At 35.3% G+C, this 24,268-nt stretch overlaps 1 protein-coding gene across 2 annotated transcripts in view; it reads right to left on the bottom strand.

Annotated features, from left to right (window-relative positions):
- The window catches only part of LOC136033316 (protein suppressor 2 of zeste-like), a 66,616-nt gene that overhangs the window by 15,337 nt on the left and 27,011 nt on the right, over window positions 1-24,268 (bottom strand). For both annotated transcript variants that reach the window (XM_065714106.1, XM_065714113.1), the window contains exons 6-7: window positions 9,059-9,134; window positions 7,803-7,901 (exon numbers count right to left, since the gene is read on the bottom strand). In XM_065714106.1, coding sequence (XP_065570178.1) covers window positions 7,803-7,901; window positions 9,059-9,134 — 175 coding nt within the window. The remainder of the gene's footprint in view (window positions 1-7,802; window positions 7,902-9,058; window positions 9,135-24,268) is intronic.

A 24,268-nucleotide genomic window follows, 5' to 3' on the forward strand; every position in this document is an offset into this window, starting at 1 on the left:
CCTAGCCTAAACTTTCCTTCTCATAGGAGTATAAAGTCATGTTGTGTCCATTGACACACTGTTTTGTTGTGGGCAAAAGCCCCTTATCCTGGGAAAATGTAATTACCTCTTTTTCAGTCTTTGGCAAATCCCAAATCTTCATTTCAAAATCCATGTTCAGACATTATCTTCTATCACTATGCGTAGCAAACTAAATTAGTCTTTGTGGCTATGAAACCAGACTTTCTCATAAAATGTGCCAGCATCGCAGTTTGTTTCACGAAAGAACCTAACTTCACTTATTGAGTGTGTTCTGAATAATAAACAAGTACCAAAAAAACTTGCTTTTTTTGTTAAGTATTATCTTTAATATCTTTAATACCTTTTTTATTTAATTTCACGGGTTGAAACAAGAATGACGGATAACAAAATGCACGATAAATATATAATCTGGGTTATATAATTACATACTAGGAGGGGGAGGGTAAATCATAGTGCAGCTGCAGTCAAAATGTGTTAACTACAATTATTCTACACATCATAAAGTAGGTCTAAAATTTTTTTTTTAAACATTTATCCTTCTCAACCATCTCAATTCTATACTTATAAAAGATTTAAGACAGGGGGAAATTTTTTTCTTCTTTTTTACCATGAAAATACCAAATAAAATGTATTTCTGAAATCAAAGGTTTGGGGGAAATCCAGGAGGTAAATTCCCCCGCCTCATGATTAGTCCAACTGGAACTAGCTATAATAGCAACAACAAGCGTAATGCCATTCAATACTCGGGATTTTAGGTTTTTAGATCTCTGTAGGTCTGAATTCCTTCGGCACTGCCCTATGGGACAGCCTAAACCAAATATCAAATAATTGCTTAATCTAGCTTAAAACACAAAATTAACATAACATAGTCTAATTTATATATTGAAAACAGTCGAATTTGTTTCTCACTATAATGTATTTTAAGCACTAGACCTGCCAAAAAGAGCAAAATTCTCCCTGATTGATGTTACTCACTGAGCTTGTATAAGAAGTAGATGACCTATTTCCTTGATGATAAGACTCAAAGGCATACTGTATCAATATTAATGAGAAAGCGTAATGGACCACTATTTTTCGCGTTTTTTACATTAAAAACGACCTGTGATTAATGAAAATAATTATCCGGTCAAAGTAAAGAGCGAATTTGAAGCTAGAAAAGAGCAACAGTTTAAAGTTACTTAATGAGTTATAGTTTTTCTCAAAATTATTGGGGGGCAGTTGTCCCCCCCCCCAAATACACCACTGGCCTTCTCCTTTCTTCTTCAATATGCCTCCATTTCTCCCCCTCTCTTATGCGACACATTATAGGTTTTCAAGGTTTATTGCACAGCCTACAAATTATACATAATTATTGAAATTAAAACACAATATAATTGACAGTGCTTGTCAATTACGTCGACTACACTCAAGAAGTTGTATATGTTTGATCTGAGTAAAACCAGTTTTTCTGTTTGAATTCGGAAATGATTAGCTTAGTCTCAGTGAGATAAACTACTATGCAGGTACATTTTCATTAAATATTTAATATAAAGAGTTGGCTAGGTATTTAATATAATTCGTTCTGGGCGGCCAGCTTTCCGTGATTCTCTTTTGTAATTTCCATAATTTTGTTGATAAAGTATTATATTTTCGTCATATTTTGGTAAATTCTATTATGATTAACCTGACTTAATTCTTCTTGGGTGTGGTCGAAATAATTGACAAGTACCAAAATGACTTCTACCCAGTGATGACCTTTTCCAAATTCAAACTTGGCATACTGTATATTATCAGTGATATTTAACATCTGATTCGTCCATAAAGACTCTGACAGATCAATTAATAACCGCTCTGACATATTCTTGGCATGTTTCGTCGAAGGAACGCCAAAGGATGCGCGCTTCGACTAGTAGCGGAAATGTGCCAGACATTTTTATTCACATTCTGATAAAATAACAACTAGTTATTCTTATAGATGTAGATATTCAAAGCTTGAAATATACCACACAAAATAATTGTTTGAAATGCTAGCAAATTGTTATTAAAGCAACCTATATAATTTAAAAGGAATCAAATAGAGGCTCGGAAAAACTGGTTATAGACAAGAATCAAATCCCAAAATACTTTAGAAAACGCATCAAAATGTGTTTTTAAGCATTTTTATATCGTTTTTGCGAGTCGGACAATCATTTCGATGGGGGGAAGGGTTAAAACCTCCTAACACTTCCCCTGAATACGACCTTGGTGTGTACGAATTTTGCTGTTACAAGTTAATCAAACTTTTTTTTGCATTTTCTAAAAGCCTACTACCTAGAAACTGGATTGTTTCCCCATTGAATTTGTCTATATTGTCATAATAAAAATGAAATTAGCTTGAATATTTTAAGCATATCCAACACTCGTAATTTCAAACATACTGATAGTTAATAATCAGTGCGAATCTCCTGAATTTTTTAGGAGGAGAGGGGGGCAAGAGGGGTTCATATCCGGATAATCAAGTGATATGGGGTATAAAATAATTTTTCTCCTTATTATTGGGGAAGGGCAACTACCCCCCACCCCCAACGCGGAATTGTCAAAAGTGGAGCCAGATCTTGGGCACACCCTTGAAGCTTAAGGCTAATCATAGACAATATTATTTAATCTTGGATTCAGGACCTTAAAAATACAGCAGATTATTTAACTCTCAGACAGACTCAGTCTTGGACAAGTCGAATCTAAGAAAAGTATTGTGAAGCAGAATAACTGCTTTTAAGAAGGCAAGGCTGTAGGGGTAAGTTTCTTCTTAATTTAAAGGTTGAAAGACTTCTGTTTTCTAATATGGTAGACAGCCAATCCCAACTAACCCTGTCCCGGTCATTAACTAATCCCAATTTTCTAAACCCATCATGTCCAAGATTAGTAACATGTCGTCTATATTCAGGAAAGATGCATTTCAATCAAGATATTTGTATGAGATTAGGCACTGTCTGAGCCCTGGGCAAAGGGGTTATCTACTCTCCGCCACCTAGCGTACATTTCAGAGCTCAATTCTTCTGAGACCCTGATAAAAATTTGAAAGGCCTGTCCCTTCACGTCAAATTCGCATGTGGCATGATTCTAGCAGCCAACCATCTATTCTCCACTTGGTGTCCTCTACAAGATTTTGGAAAGCGAGCAGCCCCTCGATTATCATTACAGGTGAGGCCGTATCCAAAGCGGGGGGGGGGGGAGAAATTCGTATTCCCCCCAAAAAAGTGTCCAATTCATAATAACGTAACAAAATGAATATAAACAAATTGTTGATGCGTTTTTAAAGTGTTCTTTGTATTGCCCCCCCCCCCCAAAAAAAATGAACCCCCCCCCACCCAGAAAAATACTAGTCATGACTCTGAGTATAAGTAAAGTTAAAAGAAAACCTTTGTCATTTTTACTGAAAAAATATGAAGCTTTACCCTTTCAGATTTTGAAAAATTCCTGAGTTAGAAACACGATTTAGCCCATATTAAACCCTCAAGTCTTAGAAATTACCTCATTTGTTATACTGAGATCCATAGTCACGAACTTAGGATTTACTCATTTAGAATATGTCAGGAGCGTACTTATGGAAAGGGATTACACGGCTTAAACAGGGCTACCACCATTATCCTAAGTACTGCAGGCCAACTTGGACTTTGCTACAGGGGAAAAACATTTTCTATTAAAACGAAGTTCCATTGCTATAATATTTTTCCATGAAAACCCGTAAAAGGTCAGTAAAAGCTAAAATAGTAAATTGGCCTTTCGCCCAGAATGCTATTTTGATTCCAATGAGAATATACAATCTCTTTTCTCGTAATTTGATCAAAATGATTATCACTTGATTATTTATATATATATATATATATATATATATATAATCAAGGTATATAATCAAGATTTATATATAAAATCTACAATCTAATAAAGTTCAATACGCTCGTTGTAGAAAACAAGTAACAATAAGATGTCAAAGTCTACACGAAAGCATGGAATCAGAGCGTAATGAGAGGATAAAAAACCCCTCGACTAATATTCTTTAGTTGAGTTTAAGGCACAAAAATATGTTTGAAAATTTATACGATTACAAAATTATAAGAATACAAAATCGCTTCGACTAGGAATAGATGAAGGCAAAGAGACGATGTTGGGCAATGACAAGATCGATCGAGTGGGTTTCTTCACTTACCTGGGTAGTATTATCAGTAAAGATAGTGTATTCAGCAAAGTAAAATAACCAAGAACCAGGGTGTTTTATTTACAGTCGAAAAAAAGTTTATGGTAATTCTCCAAAATAGGACTAAAATATTGGAAACTACGGTTAGGATAATGGCCAAGTATGGTTCTGAAACGTGGGCACTCCTGAAGACAGAGGAAGATTTATTAAATGTTTTCCAGTGACATTGTCTAAGGATAGTTTTGGGTACCCATTTGACCCAATGTATATCAAACAACAAGCTATAACGGGAAATGTGGTCTGTCCCGCATTCCACAGGCATAATGAGAGAAAGATTGAGATGGTTAGGAAACGTTTTGCGGGCAAAGGATGATAAATTGTCAAACATAATTCTTTTAGGTTATCCATCAGGGGCCAAATAAAAGCAAGTCCTTCCTTAATGGGGTGGGAAGTCATAAGAAAGGATTTAAAGCATTTTGGAGCTTTATGGGAAGAGATAATGAACCAGGACTTGAATATATTAGTGCGAACGAGGGGCGTGCACAACAGTGGTCGCCTCAGGCAGGTTGATGCTGCAGTAGCTTATTAATCGTACTAGCAGTAAAAGAAAGCAAGAATTCAGCCAAAAACTTGGAAATAGGTGACTAAACCCCTACCCTTAACACGTATTTTGTGAGGGGAAGAACCACAAGATAATTCACTTCCGCTTCATATTTTAAATTCTTCTTAAATTTAATTTGTTGTTAATTCTTTCTTTTTATTCTGTTTTGCTTCGGGCTTTTTTTTATTCTTTTTATATTTAAAGATAGAACAGTTCAACTTTTCGGTAGAACTAGCTTCCTCACCACTCACCCTACTATTTCCAGCATTCAAAAATATTCTGGCGGTTTTGCTTTATGCTATTATGTTTCTGGGTTTATCTTTTCTTTAGGGGGGGGGGGGCATTTCATCATTATCTATTATTGGCATTTGGTCCTTATTAACCTCAATTAAAATTTGTTAGCCAAAAATAACTAGGCCTATTGATGTGATGCAATCTACTTTGCTACTTAAAAAGCCCACTAGGACTAGTATCTTCCACGACCTGATGCAATGTAAACCATAGAAAATTATTTAGTTTTTTGTTGTTGCTTTTTTTTAACCCAGAAGCGCTAAGTAGAACTTGGCACATTATGAAAGCATTACACAGAAATCTTAGGGTTGTATTTTCAAATCTTTAACAAAGAGAAAAAGAGAGATTAAGTTCCAATAATTAGGGGGTTTAGCTTGTGTTTTCATTTCATTTCATTAATGTATATCTGTGACGTACATTTCTAAGCCAATCGAATCTACTAATATAATCTGCTAATTCCTGACCTTCAGCTTAGAAAACAATCGCTTGACATAGTACGATGGAAACCTGAAGGCATTCCAACAAGCGAGCACATAATAAGGTTGGTTTTAATTTTTATCTACCGTCAGACAGAATCAGTTGCTAGTTCAGGGCTTTAACTTTTTTAGTTCAATTTTCCCTATCTTCATATCAATTTTCCCTAAAATTTCCTAGTCTTTTGGTCTGATTTCTTCATATTTTTATCCCTAGAAAAGGGATATTTTGTCTTAGATGAGACTATGATTTCAATCTCACTTGACCTAAAAACAGTTCAATTTTGAATTACTACCGTATTAAATGAAATTCTGGCATCTTTTATAAGATAGTAATTAAAATCACAATCTCCTTTCGCTTAGTGACAATTCGTTTTGAATTACCACCATACTAAATGAAACACTGATATTTTTTGAAAGATTAAATGAAAAAAAAAAAAAAAATTGAAAATATTTTTCAATTGAAAGTAAGGAGCAATATTAAAATCTAAAACGAACAGAAATTATTACATATATGAGGGGGAGGCTTGCTTCTCCTCAACACTTAGCTCTTTACGCTAAAGTATTTTAGTACTTAAAAAAAGCTTCTTATTCAGGAGCCATTATTCAGGAGTCATTCTTAAAGACTTGGGACAGATTTCAAACATAAGCGTAAAGATTGAGGTATTAGAGGAGCACCCCCCCCCCTCATATACGTAATAGTTTCTGTTCGTATTAAGTTTTAATGTTGCTCCTTACTTTCAGTTGAAAAAACTTGTTTTTTTATTTAATTTCTGATCGCTTCTTAAATAATGCTAGGAAATCTGGCTACATCTCAACGGAAAAATCCCTCATCCTGACCGATTTATTCTCCAGACCAGATGCTCTCAAAATGTGGTACTTGTACCCTTGGGATACGCGAAATTTTTTTACGGGGTACACGGAAAGCCAACAAAAAATAAATAACCCTTCAACTCAAGGACAGACAATTTCATTTATATTTTAGCTGACTTAGTACCGGTAACTGAGAAGAGGTACCTAAAATGTTTTGTGGATAAAAAGGGTACAGTGTCTGAATAATTATGAGAACCACTGATCTAGACAATTCATCCTGGTGAAAATTTGACTGTATGACTTTTAGGCGATGTTTCCCCCTTTAAAGTTTCGGTTGCTATTGAGCCCGATCGCTCCTTACTTGCACTTCGTTACCCCGAACTGTTTGATGTCACATGCAACGTATACTGATGTGGGTGTAAACTCTAATTTAGCTTCTTTTTGCTATCTTGGAAAGGGCAAGAAAAGGGACAACGCAAGTCTACATTAACTAACTTTCTTTCCATATTGATGTACGGGACACTACTCAAATGAGTTTCATTTAGTTTCTTTTAGGAAAAACCTTTATTCACGCTAGTGCTACTATCAGCGTGAAGGGTAAGCTTCGGAAAATTAGGGCTATTGAGATGGAAATGTGTTGAGAAAACAATACTTAATTAATAATATGCAGTATAACTAGACTTGACAGATTTTGAAAGCAATTCCACAATATTTTACCCCCCCCCCCCCATTAATTTGGAAATATATAGTCAAAACTGTATGTTTACCATGTGTTTCTTGATTTCCTCAGCGTTGATTGAATTCACGGTTACATGGGTTGAAACGAGAGTGATGCAAGACAAAATGCAAGTGAAGTAAGGTCGTATGCAGGGTTTGAGCCCTCCCTTCTTGAAATACGTGTCCAACTTGTAGAAACGTAATAAAAATAATTTTTTATGCGCTTCTGAATCTTTGGGGTACCCCTCCCGTAAACTCCTTTGTAACCCCTCCCCCCGAAAAAAATGAATACGGTGGGAAGTATAGAAATTGGAATGATTATTTGCACACAAAGAGAGGGAGTAAGCTTAGAGTTTAATGGAATCGCTTTAAAATTTATAAACTACAAATTTTTCTGCATATTCCGTAGTCAGAATTGTTTTATTATCATGTTTCCTTCTCAATAACCCCAATTCTAGGCTTTTACCTAATCTTTTTCAAAAACATTTACTGCTGCAAGTAACCTTCATTAAGATGGCATTTGCGAGACCCACCCTATTTTGTAGCGACAAAGATGCCAAAGGTCCTTCATCATACCCAAACAATGCGTCAACAATATTTACAGTTCTCGTATAATCAAAAAGACTATGACGCAACGAAAGAAAATCAGAGACACTCAGATAGCCAATTCCCATTAAAATTGATGCTTAAAACAACCAATCAAATTTGACTAAAAAAGGGGAACTTGACAAACCTTATAGCGATGTTCCAGATCGTATTTGAGACGAATAAATTTGTGTAGATGACCAATTGTCATGCCTGCTGGACAAGAGAGAAACCGCTTTCCAAGAACCTAAAAGATATTTTCAATTAAAATCTTAAAACAGTTTGTTGAGTATTAGAAAAAGATATAAATGGTAGACTTTTTTAAGGGAAAAGGAAGCATAACTTGAGAAACGTGCCGGAGAATTAGCAAATCTTAATGAGAGAAATGACTAATCTTAATGAAGTGATAAGCAAATATTATTATACCCTAGGAAACAAGCAATATTATAAAGAATAAGATAATAAATATCACTATAAAGCAAAGAGCTAACGAACGAAACATCCCGAGTAACTTTTTTATGAAAAAACCTTTTTTTTAAAAAGTCACTTTGTGACTGAAAAAGTCACGTTTTTATGAAAAGTACTCACGTCTCAGAAACGAGTCTAGGCGTCTACCCCGGGGAAAATACCCCCCCCACACACCAGAAAATAGCCCTTGGAAAATACCTTCCAACCGAAAAATGCCTCAAAAATTACACCCCCCTGCGGCTGGTTGGTTTCCAATTATTTTTAACTTATAAAAAAGGACTAGAACTCAAAATTTCTGATCAAATGAGCATCCAAAAAGGACTACGACCATGAGGCGGAGGTGAGGATGAGGAACGGGCAGTCCCCTCTTATACGGAAGAAATTCTAATCATTTTGGGGTTTAGTTTTACTCTTTACTTTCAATAAGCAGCGTACACCAGAAATATAGGAGGGAGATGCATCAAAGGGTGCATTTTCATACCAAAACATCCCAACTCTCATTCAGTCTTCCGATAAATACAGAATAAGTTCTGAGAGAGAGACGAAGGGAGGGTAGAGGTAGAAATTAATATATAATCCCAAGGACCGTATCCAGGACTTATGTTTAGAGGGTTGCTTTTCTGGGGGAGGATACAGTTTTGTTAAACGAATCAAAAATGTGAAATTAACATTTAATCCTTCTTGATTTCTGGAAACATTCTAGCCCAGTGTTTCCCAAACTTTTAGAGATGTGTATTCTAAAAGCAATCAAGATAGTAGCCTAATATAAACTACGAGCATTTATTGCCCCTATTCGCTTCTACACAGCATTTCCTATGCCTGCGCTGAAATTTGGGAAATACAGCTCATAACCAATCGGCAACACCCAGAGATTATTACAATATATTTCTGGGCCAAGCTTTTCCAAAATTAATATAGCATTGGTTAGAGACATACCTTCTTTCCGTTTTCCGTCAAGTCCGCGTCCGAAATATTTGACTTCATCTCCTTATCTTCCGAAATCCCTCCATGACTGTAATGTAAACATCTTTATCAGAAATTGGATTTTATTACGTGAATAACACACCAAATTTCCTAAGCTAATATCATATTGCAATGAATAAGGGTTTTCATTTAGAAAACCTTTATTTGTTATTAATAGTAGAAGAAGATTATGGGCATAAACGTCACTTCCAAGAACGATATTGTTATTGATTTATTATTATGTGTTTCTTTATGCAGATGTTGACGCAAGCATTTACTCCGGGGACGGGGCTTCGGGCGGGAGAAAATTACAAAAATGGAGAAATCAAAAATTTTACAGGAGATATCAGAATCATGGGAGAAATAGTCAAGTCTATATTTTTAGGAGGGGGAAATGGATCCAATACTCACTCCCCCCTGCAAACGTGTCTGGCCTTGAATGTGATTTCTGCTGTCTAAAATACAAATCCAGATCCTTTATCTTGTTGCGATATTTGGGAATTGAAGCATCAATTCAAAATATAACAGCTGAAAAATATCTGTTTCTTTGTTAGAAAACATTTCAATAGATTGACAAACGTTTTATGCAATATATTTGGGGTAATATGCTCAATATGGACAATATGCTCAGAAAGCCAGACATACGCAAATAAAGGATAGTTATTTGTGAAATTTAAATTAGTAAGAATCAGTATTAAAGGATCCCATTATGCATATATGCTAGTTCTAAAAGCGAATCTTGAGTTGTTTGAACTATTAAGGGCATCTCACAACCCACTTCATTTGTATTCATGCCAGAAAACCGTCATTATTCAAGACTTGTCTCTTGGTAGTTTCAAATACTGAAATGTTTGAGGCCGTATCATTCTTTCAAAAGTATTGCTACATTGACTAAATTTGACGCATTTTTCCGCAAAAATTCAAACATTAATAATTTATTGATTCCCAGGAACATTTGCACTTTCAGAGACAATTTTGGAGCTTTTATGATTATTATCATTATAACAATAATAATAACAATAATTTATTTCTTACCCACTTACAAAAGGAAAAAGTGGAGTACAAGGAGAAAAACAAAGAACTACAAATAGCACAAAGAACACAAAAAAACAAACAAATAACACAAATATAAGAAAAAAATATAACAATTTAGCAAAAGAGACGGATAAGATGATTGTTAGGACCAAGACAGATTGGCGCTTCATCAATTAAATTTGAACTTAGTTTTTCCACTGAAAGAACAATATCCGTTGCCTGATATTTACTAATTAACCTTCGGTTCCAAAATGATTGTGGTAAATAAAGTAGGAACTTTAAATACCGATAGTAATCCGTCTTGACCCTCTTTACGTCACCTTTATTCGAAAGCATAAAAAACACAGCACAAAATAACACAGAATGGTCGCAGAAACTCGAGTACAGCTTTGTAAGTGCTTGTCGCCGGAAATGTCCACGATTTCCAACAATTTTAGAATACCCCAGTTTAAGCTTAAATTGAATATCCCTAATCATCTGAAAACGAAAAGAACTTAAAGAATTGCAAACAGAAATCCCAAGCCATCGAAAAGAAGTAACTTGTGGTACGGAAAAAGAAATGCCATCCAAAGGATGAGACGAACTAACCCCATTAAATATAAGAAATTCAAATTTATCTACATTTAGCAATAATCCAATTCTTGCAAATGCATCAGCAACGCATCGGACAGAACGCCGATCCGTTATATATTATATATCCGTTATTATATATATTATTGTTTCTGATTTTCCATTCACTTTTCTTTTTGGTTTTTAATTTGACACTCGCTACTGCCAAAAAAATGCACAACTGCACAAAGGCCTCATTCATGTAAATATACTACTAATACTACTACTACTACCACTTCTAATACTACTACTACTACTTCTACTGCTACTACTACTGTTGATTCTCAGGGACAACTGCACTTTCAAAGACAATTTTGGAGCTATATATTTATGATTATATACATTACTGTTTCTGATTTTTCACTCAAGTTTCTTTTTGTTTTTTAACTTGGCACTCGCTTCTGCCAAAAACTGCACAACTACACCTGGAAGTTATTTTCCTTTAGAATAAAATAAGACAAATATGGTTGCGGAAGTTTCCACTAAAACCCGTTCAACTAATCGAATCTCATTTTCACTGTTCCTGGAACTCTAGAAGATTTCAAGCGAGATCAGACTGTACCAGAAGAGTAAATTCATTTCCTTTAGAAAACAAATTGTTATTTGACATATAGGAAAAGAATGTAAATGGTCAACCCTTCATTACTTTGTCAATGGGGATAAGATGAAAATTAAATTTCAACAATTGAACGTGTACAAATTTTCACGTTTTGTTTACGTTTACAAATCATGTGCACGTGAACGTGTTCTACAAATTTTCAGAATCAAATTTTCACAAATTACAGAATTTTCACAAATTACAGAATTTCGTGATTTCAAAATCACGTGTACAATTTTCACGTTTACAAATCACGTGCACGTGAACGTGTTCTACAAATTTTCAGCCTTGTTGTAACTCCATTTTCAATGTCTTTTGTGCTTTAAGTTAAATAATATGTGTATTATTTTTTAGAACTCGTTTTCAAAGTGGGTTAAATCCTGATTTTTTTCAGGAGGCTATGAATAGAGGAATTTCTTTAAGAGGGGAGGGGACTTCAGATGCGAAATTGTCTGAAAAAAAAACTTCAGAAGATTTCACGGACAATGGTGGAATTGCTTCAGTTACATCACCAAAAAAAAAAATACTAGAAAGCCACTGAAGCATTCGGGTAATTTTTATTTTGCCGTTATTAAACGTGTAAATGCTTTCTAAAAATGTTTAACGTTGTTGTAACTCCATTTTAAATGTCTTTTGTACTTTAAGTTAAATAATATATGTCTTATTTTTTAGAACTCATTTTGCAAGTGGATTCAATCCTGATTTTTTTTTTCTTTTTTTTAAGGAGGTTATGAATAGAGGCATAAGGAGTGTAAAACAGATTGGGCTTTACTTGAAAAAGATCTTGACATAGAGTTTACTTTACTTGGCCTAATCTAAGTTATACATATATAAATGAAGAAACCCGATGAGTTGCGAAAAACAAATTAAAAAGATCCAGTTAAGTAAGGTTCATTCGGTTTTCTTCAAGGAAGTTAGTGTAAGACTCAAAGACCAAGAAGTAAAACTAGGGGAATCTTCTCTAATATGACAAAAGATAATTAAACTAGAAAACGGAAGATGCTAAATATATCGAAATTCACTTATGACCAAGCAACATTATATCCCCGCTTGTTGGTAATTCCAATCACACGCGAACATATCAACAATTGTGCAAGCCGCTGGTAAGTTTTTGAGCTGAAGTGCCTAAAGTGCTTCAGCTTCAGTGCTTGTGATTGGTAATTCCAATCACACGCGAACATATCAACAATTGTGCGAGCCGCTGGTAAGTTTTTGAGCTGAAGTGCCTAAAGTGCTTCAGCTTCAGTGCTTGTGATTGGTAATTCCAATCACACGCGAACATATCAACAATTGTGCAAGCCGCTGGTAAGTTTTTGAGCTGAAGTGCCTAAAGTGCTTCAGCTTTAGGTAAGCTAAAGATTTTTAGTACTCTTAAAAAGTATCTGACTCTAATTAAACTGTCCTTTCATTACAGGATTCTTTCTTGAAAAATTGGAACAAAAACTCAAAATTTAGCGTAAAGAGTGAGATACTGAGGAAGAGACAACCCCTGTCATATACAAAATGATTTCTGTTCGTTTAAAACTTTAATGTTGCTCCTTACTTTCAGCTGAAGAACGTGTTGTTTTTACAATTTAATTTCTGATCATTTTTCAAACAACACCGGGAAATCCAGCTCTTCCTCCAAGAAAAATTCCCTACCTCCGGAAAATTATCACGGACAATTCCATCTTGGTTGAAAATTCCCCAGGAAAACTTCTTGCGAAATTCGGTTTTGAAAACTCTCATTAGCATATTTATATCCGAAAAGAATTAAGTTTCTGACCATTTCTTAAATCATGCCAGAAATCCCCCTCCCCAGATAATTTTCCTGGAAGTCCCCCTCCCCCTCTCCCACTCAGATATATTTTCCAGACGATTCCAACTCTAGAGAGAATTCATACAGGAATTCTGGTAAATTCCCCCATTTTAGATTTCCTCTGGGAAATTCTCTCCTGGAAATTTCCCCCTCCATGAAAAGCTCTCCTTGTGGAGAATCCTTCGCATTAAATCCCCCCAAAATGTCTGTATACTTCCAAATAATAAATACTAAACGTGTCAATGGGTAGCTTTTATAACTTACAGCTCTCTCTCCCCAGTGGCAGTAGGGGGTCATACTATTCCCAGAGGCATAGTTATTAAACCTTTCAACGATGCTGAACTAAATAATTATCTCAAAATTTTGATGAGACAGCTTAGGTGAAAAAGTGCGTGGGAGGGGTTGAAAGTTGTCCTTCAGTCTTTTTAATAACTTTAAAACGGCAAAAGAACTTTTAATTTCCGTTCGAACGAGCCTTTTCTCAATATTCTAAGACCATTGGTTCAATACGATCATCCCCTGAGGAAAACAAACATAAAAACAAATAAACAAGCATCCATGATCTTTCTTCTCGCAAAAAAATGCAAAAATCCACGATTTTGCATATGGATGTCTGAAACCTCAACATTAGGGTATACGCTGAATCTGGCGGTGCGATTTTCGTCAAGATTTGTTGACTTTTTGGGGATGTTTCCCCCTTTTTTTGAAATCAGGTACATTTTCTCAGGCTTGTAGTTTTCGATGGGTAAGACTAAACTTAATGAATTATATATATTTGTAATCAGGATAAAAAGCCGATTCTTTTGATGTATCTTGATGTAAAAAAACCGTTATTTAAAGTTTCGGTTAGCCTACTATTGAGCTGATTCACTCCTTAGTTCCAGTTCAATACCACGAACTGTCTGGAAAAAGTATTTCTGACATTTTTTTCTTTATAGCTTTGTTTAACTAAACTTAATTTACTACATATTTCATAAATGATGTACACGTGTAAGTACCCTTCAGCTATTGCGACGGAGGGGCGGATGGTCATTGTGGGGGGAGGGCAGATGTTTGAAATGAATTTTAATGCCCAATTTTACTCACAAACAGTGACGAAATTGTCGGATTTTGTCCAAAATTTTAATTGCAATCCAAAATTCTTAAGCCGAAAAGCCACAAAAGCGGGGTGAAACCAATCAATCTACAATTATCTAAATATACAATTTAAAAATAAGAAATATGAGTTTTAAATGACCAGTACCTCAGAAACATATCTTGGTTAGACCTTGACAGGGGCGAATATCCAGCATTCTTATTGGAGGGGGGCAGGAGGGGTTAATATCCGGATAGTCAAGGGGCGTGGGCTGTATGATATTTTTTTTCCAAATTAATGGGGGGGGTGCAACTTCCCCCTTGCCCTTCCCCCAAACGACGCCTCTGGACCAGGGGATGATTTGAAAACCGATCAGAAATGAAATGTAGATGGCCGTTTCAAAACCTTGAGAATTTCAATTCTTCTTCAAATGTCATATAGCTTCCATATTGCTTTCCAATTGTTTGCTCTTTTTTAGAATGCAACCCCCCCCCCAAATCTAAAAAAGAAGGGTTCCATACCAGTATGTACTTTTCTGCTTTGGCATGTTTTTTTATGATTGTGTGTTCCCTTTATATTTTTGCTCCAGATTGACCTTTATCCCATATTCTACTTTTTCAGACATGAATTTAAAAACACTATAGGGGAGAAAAAAAAAAACAAAAATAATAGGGGAGAGAGGACTAGGGTCCAGGCTCATGCGTCCGAGAGGAGGGATTACGGCCCACACCTTCCCAAGAGAGCCTGATATATTACACTATTAGTTGTTAGCAAAATCCTGAGCACCCATACGGCCTACCTTCACCCGAAAAATGTTGTAACTTTCGAATTTGTAACCCCGTAATCTTCCTATGTCCCCCAGGGGGGAACGACCATTTGTTTCCTAATCGAGCACCCAAAAAATATTGTGACTTTCAAATTTCTAACCCAGTAATCTTCCTATGTTCCCCAGGGGAGGAGCAAATATTTGTGTCTTAATCGAGCTCCTATTGCTATCAACGAATCAATTTCGTCATCTTGAATACTTCAACCAGGCGTCAGTAGAAGATGGGCCGTTACGTCAGGGGCAAAGTCATAGCCCACAGGGAATTTTACAATTCCTCTTTATCGACTAAGAATGTAAACTTTTCTGTTATTTAACGGCTACTGGAGTTCCTGTCACGAACCAAATTTCTGAGGACATATTCTTCTATCCCCACAAAAGTTGTCGCATGCCCCCAAAAAAATCTGTAGTGGGTTACGGAAAGGTATAAAGAAGGAAAAATATTTTTTTGTTAAAACAAACTACCATATTTCCCTAAAGATTAATAGGTTCTTCTATTTATAGACCTATGCTTTTTTTTGCTAGAGGGAAGGAAAAAAATGATAGAGGGAAAGGTGAGTCAAATAGACACTCTAACTCAATCCCCTTCGCTATGCCAACATTTATGCCTTGCGAGGTCACTCTGCTAAATCTAAAAACTCATTGCTGTATGCGACAATTAAGGCGTATCCAGGGGCGGAGGTTTGAACTCCCTCCGAAATGGTTGTGTGACTCACTAAAACGCAACGGAAATGAATATAAAAATTTTTATATGGGTTTTTAGTCTTTTTTTATTCCCCCAAAAATACTTTTGTAGCCCCCCCCCCTTCCCCCGAAAAAATCCTGGATACCACCCTGGCGATAATAGGAAAAAAAATACTTGGGACTAGAGTAAAATTAGTAGTTCCACGCAGTTGTATTTTCTCCTAGGAAAACTATTGTCCATAGTCAGTCCCCCGCAGAACATGGGATAACTTTGGACCCGTGACTTGTAAATATTACTTATTCTACATTTCTCGTGCTAAAACAAAACAAGTAAAAAATTACCACTATACATTTTAAAGATTAATTAAAGCCAATTTCAATACATTTGACAAAATTGTTAGTAAGTGAACCTTTTCTCCCCTAAAATTAATTATATTCAGGACGGAAACCATCCCCAATGTAATATAAAAACAGAAATAATTGATAGCAGTGCGTTCACTGGTTGCCAAGGGGAAATGCCGCGGGTGAGTAGGAGGAAAAGGAGACAGGCCGATCAATGTATCACCACCCGCTCAAAGTAAATGGGATTGAGATATTGAGAATTTTCTCTCTTCGCCGCATTAACTAAAATATAGACAATTTAGACGAAAACTTTTGATTATACTTCAGATTTTTGAAAAAACGGTTGAAGATGTTCTCTGAAGAGTTAAGTTAATTCATGGAGACTTTTCAAAATAATAAATTACAGAAATAATGCTGAATTCGTCACTTGTATATATTAGACTATGTTAGTCTTGCAATTTTGAAATTACAGTGTCTAAGAAAGAAAGAAAATTATGGGTGGGGTAAACCTCTTTATTCAAAGTGGAGAGAACATGATAATGCTACATCTTTATTTCCCTTCTCTCTCAACCTGTGGGACATGTATGTTATTGTATTTACAAAATACTGATCACAGATAATTGTGCTACAAGTGGTGTTACTAAAGCTAGTTTGAACGGCATAAATGAATTTGTGGACTTTAAACCATTAGCCCCAGTGGCGCCAATTCATGAAAATGGACATAAGTGGTTGAGATATATTGTTAAAAATATCGGGGCGCTATTTTGTTGTTTTTTGAATGAAAGTATATAAAAAGGTATATTCAATGAAAATTTTAGTCCCAAGGACTTTGAGAAACTTTAGAATTTCATGTGGAGCCTGAACATTTGTATACTCCCCCCCCCCTGCAAACTTGTATGCTAGTTTCTATAGCTTTTTTTAGAGTGAAAATTCCCAAAATTTGTAGAACAAAGACAGTCATTCAAATGACGACACTTATGCAACAAATAGAAAGGTTAGCTTCGTCACCTTTTATGAATAAGCACTAATAGCTTTTTTACCGATAAAACCTAATTACTATAATTGCCATACGAATTTCAGAGCATTCACCGTAAAATACTCAGAGAATATTCACCAAAAGTCTGGGTTGATGAAGCCTGTCTATTTTTTTTTTTTTAACATTCCATTTAAATATGACCCCCCCTTAGGATATCATGATGCCCTAAGCTCAGCGGCGGTTTAGACCTCTCGTATGCCAGGGACAAATCTTGATTAGCTAGCTCTCTCCTTCGCCCTGTCTCCCCAAAAATTTTCAGGCCAAATTTTATCAAAATATTCATTTAATAACAAAATTTTCTATTTATTTAAATCTGACTTTTCTTACTTAGCCTTTGCAAAATTGTTAATTATATGGTCTCGGTCGATTACTTTTAATTCAGTCTACTTAATTTTGGCTTAAAATTCAATTTAAAATTGCTTACATTCAGACTATTTACTTTTATTTTCAAGGAATGGGGACAAAACATAGGAAAATTGAAATTTTGGGTGCAATTTCCTTATACTTACTTCCACCTGCGCCCTCTACTTTATTTAAAAAAAACTAAAATTGCAAAATAACAGAATAATTATAACCGTCATATTATTTACTTGAAGTTTTGCACCCATAAAATGTATGCACTCGGGACGAGTACCTCCTCTGCCCCTCCCCTTTAATCACCCCTGTGTAAGTATTCACATTCCTTTCCATCATTTCTCCCCTTGCCAACTTATTAATCTCTCCTTTCAGCATGGTATATTTCCGAAGACTCACAAGCAATCATGTTATTACAATTTATGGGATGGGCATCAAAATGGTCCAGCAAACTATCTGCCAATGTTTCTGCTGTCTGTGTTTAGCAACATTTTTTAGAATGTGATCGTCTTAATAGTTTTATTGCTTCTAAAGATATTTTCCGAAATACATTTTGATTTTCATAGAAATCCTTCAACAGAGCATGATTGTAATTTCTATTGAACTATCTTCAATTTACACTAGACTTTTTTTATTCCAATTATTCTTTGATGTTCGTCAAGTGTTTAACTCGTTGACCTGAAGTGTTCTCCTCTCCAAACTTTTGCATTTTGGCGTAAAAAGTGTGTTTCTTTGGTTTTAAGCCTTACAGGTCTGGTAGAATTATCTTTGTCGATTTGTTTTTCCGTCGACCTTCAATAGTTTTGTAAATGAAAAGTTCCGTAAATGTTTATGTGAATGACCTAATTTTTGCAGTTAGAATAGAAAATCCTTTTCATTATTATCATCAATCTCGTCCTATATTTCCAGTGCCCATAATCATAGTTTGCTTTCTTTGAATCATCTTATTGTTTTCGTTTTCAGGAAGAACGGAGATAGGAGTTCGTACAAAGCTAGTGGACCTTTTCGAGATAGTTTATTTTTGCTTGATTCTAACTTTCTTGCCCTTAAAGTTTCTAAATTATTATTTTAAAAATTATTATTATTATTATTACTTTATTAATTATTGTTATTATATTACTAATCATTAATTGCTGTTACTAGTTTAATAATTATAAAATTAAACTATTAAAAACTAAAATTATTATTAATAGTTTTTTTTCTCGTGAACCTCGGGCTTATCTTACAACAATCTGATATTCTTCTGTCCAAAGGCTCCATAGCAGATCAAAGGATGGCCATGTTCGTTTCTTAGACTTTATTCTTCATAAAAATTACGATGCGTCAGACAACTTTCAGAAACCACGCACATCAACTGGCGCGTACTAAGCGCGAGGAGAATGTGGCAAGCGTTGCAGAACTGTGCAAAGTGGCGCAGGGATTGTAATACGCGTGGTGGAACACTGCAGATGTCAGAAAGTTGACGACCCCTCAGAAAATAGCACCTTTATTTATCGTTTTGGTTTGATTAAAATAAAGGCATAAAGAGGTCTTAGTATTAAAGAAAACTCAAACACATTCTTTGTTTACTAATCAGATAATTTCTTAGACCACACTGCTTTTCCTGATCACTGAGCAACGACTAGAGCGGTGATCAGAAAACTTTTCTTTACAAGTCTTTAAAAGGTGCAAAACGAGTGACATTCTCGAGACGAATCATGAAATCTATTTCAAATAATATGGCATGCAACTAAAGGGTTGAAGTCAAATCTTAGTGTGGACTTCTAATATTCTTAGATTGACGGAGCTGATATTCCGACAGATCAAATGATATCTTGACCGACCAAATGATATTCCGACTGATCAAATACAAAGGATGAAGCAAACCTAAGGGACTTTGGAATCAAACCGTGGAGATGATTAGAAGGGTAGGATGCACTTAAAAAAATAGGTTTTTTAACACACTACAACGGCTTATTTCTGAACGATATATCTTCTGGATTAGATTTATGGCTTTATTTTAAGTACTAGAAAACAGTTTAAGGAAAGAAGGACAAGTAAACGATAATTAAACTGGGCGGTAGGAAATATACGGCTGAAATTGAACTGTGAACGAGGACTCGGGATTAGTAAAAACTTAAGAGAGTAAACTGGTTTAATTAATCAAGCAGTGAACATAACGGAATAAAATGTACTAAAAAAAAGAAATTTGCACCCTTCCTCCAGTGTTAATTTGTGATATCATTCCTAATACGATCTTGACTGTATTGTAAATATGATTCCCCGATAAGGAATTTACAACTGTAACGGTCCATAACCCTAAATATTACCCCACACGTGTAACTAGAGTACACCTATACACAGGAGTTATACGGGCTAAAAGTATGTCCGCTTTATATATATGTCGACTTGGGCTTAAATTATACTATGGTTAGTATTCCAAAATTCTAGCGTACTATAGTTTGAGGAAATCTTTTGTGACAACAATAAACAAAATTAACGAAACATCTACATATAGAACATGCGTGACAAACTTAGAGTAAGAACTAGAACGTATATTGAGTTTATTTCGGACAAAGTCAACATTTTGGATGGGCAAATTCCAGCGTAAATGAAAAATAAAGTCAAATTATATAATCTGACTTCCTGCTAATTTAACTCCACGGTAAATTATGAAGGAAATTGTAAAAACTAGATTTCATAAACGGAGTCACGAGGTTAAACGTTTCCTGATCTTTGTAAAAAACCAATTGGCGACTTCAAAAAAGATACATCGGGGGTTTCTTTTTTTGGGGAAGGGAGGAGACCCATCAATAAAAATATGCAGGAACAAAGTGTTGAATATTATAACTTAATTCTGGTACAAGATACATTTTAGGAAGTCTTTGAGTCAGAGTACTGAAATATTTGCGTCATGTAAGGGAATTATTAGGAGCACACTAATTCATTTTAAGGAAAAAAAGGGGGAATATACACCTTTTGGGCTTGATTTCGTTTTCCCCAAACCTTATTATAAAAAGGAAAAAAGACCACCTTAAGAAAACAATGTATAGGAATATTTTTCAATATTCCTATATTAAAACATTGTTATATTTTTCTTTAGTCCATTCCCATTTATCATATTGTACTATTGTTTATCTGGCAACGTTTAAAACCCATCTTAAACCTTTACAAATTGTGCAAAATCGGGCTCTAAGGATTTCACCTAAATATCTACCATCACCTTCGTCATACACTGGTAAGACGACGACAGAAACTCTTTATTTGTTAATGCCTATCCTTCCTATTTCTTGTCTATGTAATCTTTCTTCAGTGCTTTTTAAAATTAAGTATGACCGTCAAATGCTCCCAGTTTATTTTCAGTCCATTGATATGCTTGGGAGAAAGGGCGAATTTCATAATTATGAGACTCGGCATAAAGACGAGCGTATTTCTTCTGGATTTATAACGGAGCGATCGAGATTTTCACCAAGGAATATGGTAACAAACGCATGGGGAAAATTTCATAATGTATATGATGATACTAAATCATTTGAATAATAAGACATGATCGTTTAATTTTTTTCCTAGAAACTTTTCACCATTAATCTTTTTTTTCCTCTATGGATTTTCTTTCAAACATTTTTTTTTCTTTTTTTTCCGTCATTCTCCGTGCACCTTCGTTTGATTGTTTTGTTAATGTCGTAATTATTTTGTCATTCTGCTTTGTGCGGTGGGCCGTGGACTTGGGTATTGGATCTTCAACTAATATTATTTATGTTGTAAATATTGATGGGGTCATCACAATCACGAGCTCTGTCTCTCCGTGATGACCCAGTGTATTTTATTTGTTATGCGTATTATATTAATAAATTGAACTTGAACTCAATGACCATATTGTCATTGAGGGTGGTAAAGCGTAACAACGGATTCTCTGAATCTGAATATACGAGTATTTGGAACCGAGCGCTAGACAGACTTCTTGGAATGGCAAACATTATTATTTATACAAGACTAACTTGGATTCTAAAAGAAGAGACCAATGGAGGAAAATAAACCTATCAGGTTCTTCATTTAATGAATTTGTAAGCCGCTAAAAAAAGTTCCTTAAGGGTAAAGTCGGGCAATTTCTACTTGTGAGGCACTTTCTCAGATTTATCAATGGGAAGAGCTGAATCTGTTTGATAAAAAGTACAGCAATAAAGGCAGAGCAAAGAAACAAGGCCTTCAAGTGGCTTAAAAGCGAACAGAAAAATAGAACTAATAGAAGTCTTGTGTAAAGAATCAATTTCAGCCTGATTCCCCCCCCCTTCCAATTTAAGAAAAAAGTATCTTTAGATACTAACTTTGCAAGAAAAGGTTTAAGAAACCTACCATCAGATAATTACTAACTGCCAGTCTGTGTTAACCAAAGTCAGAACTAAACTCTGATCCAACTATTCTACCTTCCACGAGTATACTAGTGACGTCAATAAGGTTCTATTTCACAGTGAACGCTCCACCAATTTTACAAACGGGCAGCATTTGAGCCGGCAAAGGGGCAAGCCCCTCCCCGATTGTCAAGAATTGGTACACTGCCCTTTATGCAGGACTGCTTTGATTAGAGATGAAGCAGTTCCTCATTTTTTCTCCCTATTTTGTCATGATATGACGCTTTTGGCTATTGCTAGTGCTCCATATTAGCATTTGCTGTCTGATAAAACACCTAATTCATTACAACGCTTCCATACCTTTACCTCTTAACTCTCTCTCTACCATTGGTTATACGGAAAAAATATTTTATGTGATTGTTTATTCCTATACTTAGAAATGCACCCGGAGGTTATTTTCCCCGAGTGAAGTGGAAGGATTACTTCCGCAATCTCCGAGTTTCGGGGAATTACACCTAAATAAGTTGGCAGACTCATGGAATAATCGTTTTTGCTTTCAGCTTGAAATACTGTTAATCACTGATGACTGGCTTTGACTTAACCGGAAATCTTTATTGTAATGTCTGGGACAACCCCGAGTAAGACTGGACGAAACGAACACACACACATACTATAACGCTTTTTTGTTGTGTTGTCAATGTTTATGGACAAGGTAATTAGATACTGAGATGGTAATGCTCTATTTCTGTTCTTTTTATATACACGAATATATGGAGGAGTAAAGGAAATAAGGGAAAATAAAAGTAAAACTAGCAAAACGACAATTCTGATGAAAACGACGACAACAGCATTCATAATAATTCCTAACGAATAGCTCAATTTTACTAAAGCTGTGGCGAGAGAATTAATTATGCATCAAAAGAGACAGTTAAGGCGATAATCAATTTCATTTTCTCTAGATTGCCTAAAAAGTCGAACATACGGTTAATCCATTTTAATAGTGATAAAAAATATCTTATATTTTCGGGCAATATACCTGTTTCTGAACTATAGAGGGATTCCCCCCCAAATGTTTATAAAACCGGGAAAAATACACATGGATACGCTTTTTATTACACTTAGTTAAAATCTCCGAAAATGGAAAGATGAAAAATACAATAGGCGCGAATATCGTATTGCATTGTATTATAAACATTGTATTATGAACATTGTATTATAAAGTTTATCAAGTGCCTGCTTATTAAAGGTACCTTCCACCCTGACTAGCAGGCTATAATTTTTCTTTTGAAGTTTTTCCAATTACAAACGATAGTATCAGCTCAAGCATAGCTTTAACAGTCCAACCAACATGTAATCCAAGGCATTTAATGGATTATTGAAAAAAAAAATAATTCTGCGCTACCACCCTAAATGAATGATGCTGGAAATCAATATCGCTTCCCACTAGAAAATCTGTTTTTGTAGATGCGACCTCCAATCCTGCCTTAGATGTGATTATAATTTGTTAATTGCACTCTGTATTGAAACAAAATTATCCCTAAATAATAAATATGATACAAGGGGTTGATTTTGATGCCGTTTATCATATACGGTAGTAGGTACCGTTTGCCTGTTCTAATTACTGTATTATGTATAACGGAGCGAGGTACTGACCCTTGTTTGACTCCATGACGCAAAATTCCGACTAAAGGCTCCCCCTCCTAAAAAATAAGGCATTATCATACTAGCCAGTCAAACATTGGCTTGCGGATAGGTTAACTCCACTACGCACCAACGATAGAAAAGCGTGATCGTGTAACATACTATCGAATGGTTTTGAAATATCCATTCCACGGACGAAAAGTGGTTTTTAAACGTTATCAGGGTGGTTCAATTTTTCCAAAATTATAGCATGTGCATTTTGGATTCATACATTATTCCGAAAGCAGAACTGAATGTCCCCCACATCAAATTTTCTCGATAAATACAATACTTTTTAAATAGTAAACTAGTTACAAAACGAAGTGTAGTAGGTCTATATGACGAACATTGTGAAGGATCCTTTCCTTCCCTACGTACACATACTACTATACTTTCTCCAATCAAAAGACATTGTTTGGGGTAACTATTACTTGAAATACTAACGTAAAAAGCTCTTGTAATTTAGCGAGACCATACAAAAGGTGCTGAGGCAACAACCTATCTGGACCTGGTCACGTTCGTTATTGAACTATCAGGAATAAGGGAGGGGGATTTCACGGCCAGGCGCACTAACCCCATACGCAATTACTATAGCCAATGTTTATATTTTGCTTCATATAATCCCGATATAAGAGACCGTCCCTTATTTTGTGTCCTTACGTACCCGAATACCAGGAATCCCGGCAGAAGTAGCAAGGTTCATAGTATTTAGTCGCAATTTTCTTTCACATTAAAACTTAAAAGGAACGTATTAAAAGGGCTGTCCCCTCCTCAACGCCTAGCTCTTTACGCTAAAGTTTTTATTGTTTCGAAAAGTAGAG

Source organism: Artemia franciscana, chromosome 1 (genome assembly GCF_032884065.1).
Source record: "Artemia franciscana chromosome 1, ASM3288406v1, whole genome shotgun sequence".
NCBI classification, from domain to species: domain Eukaryota; kingdom Metazoa; phylum Arthropoda; class Branchiopoda; order Anostraca; family Artemiidae; genus Artemia; species Artemia franciscana.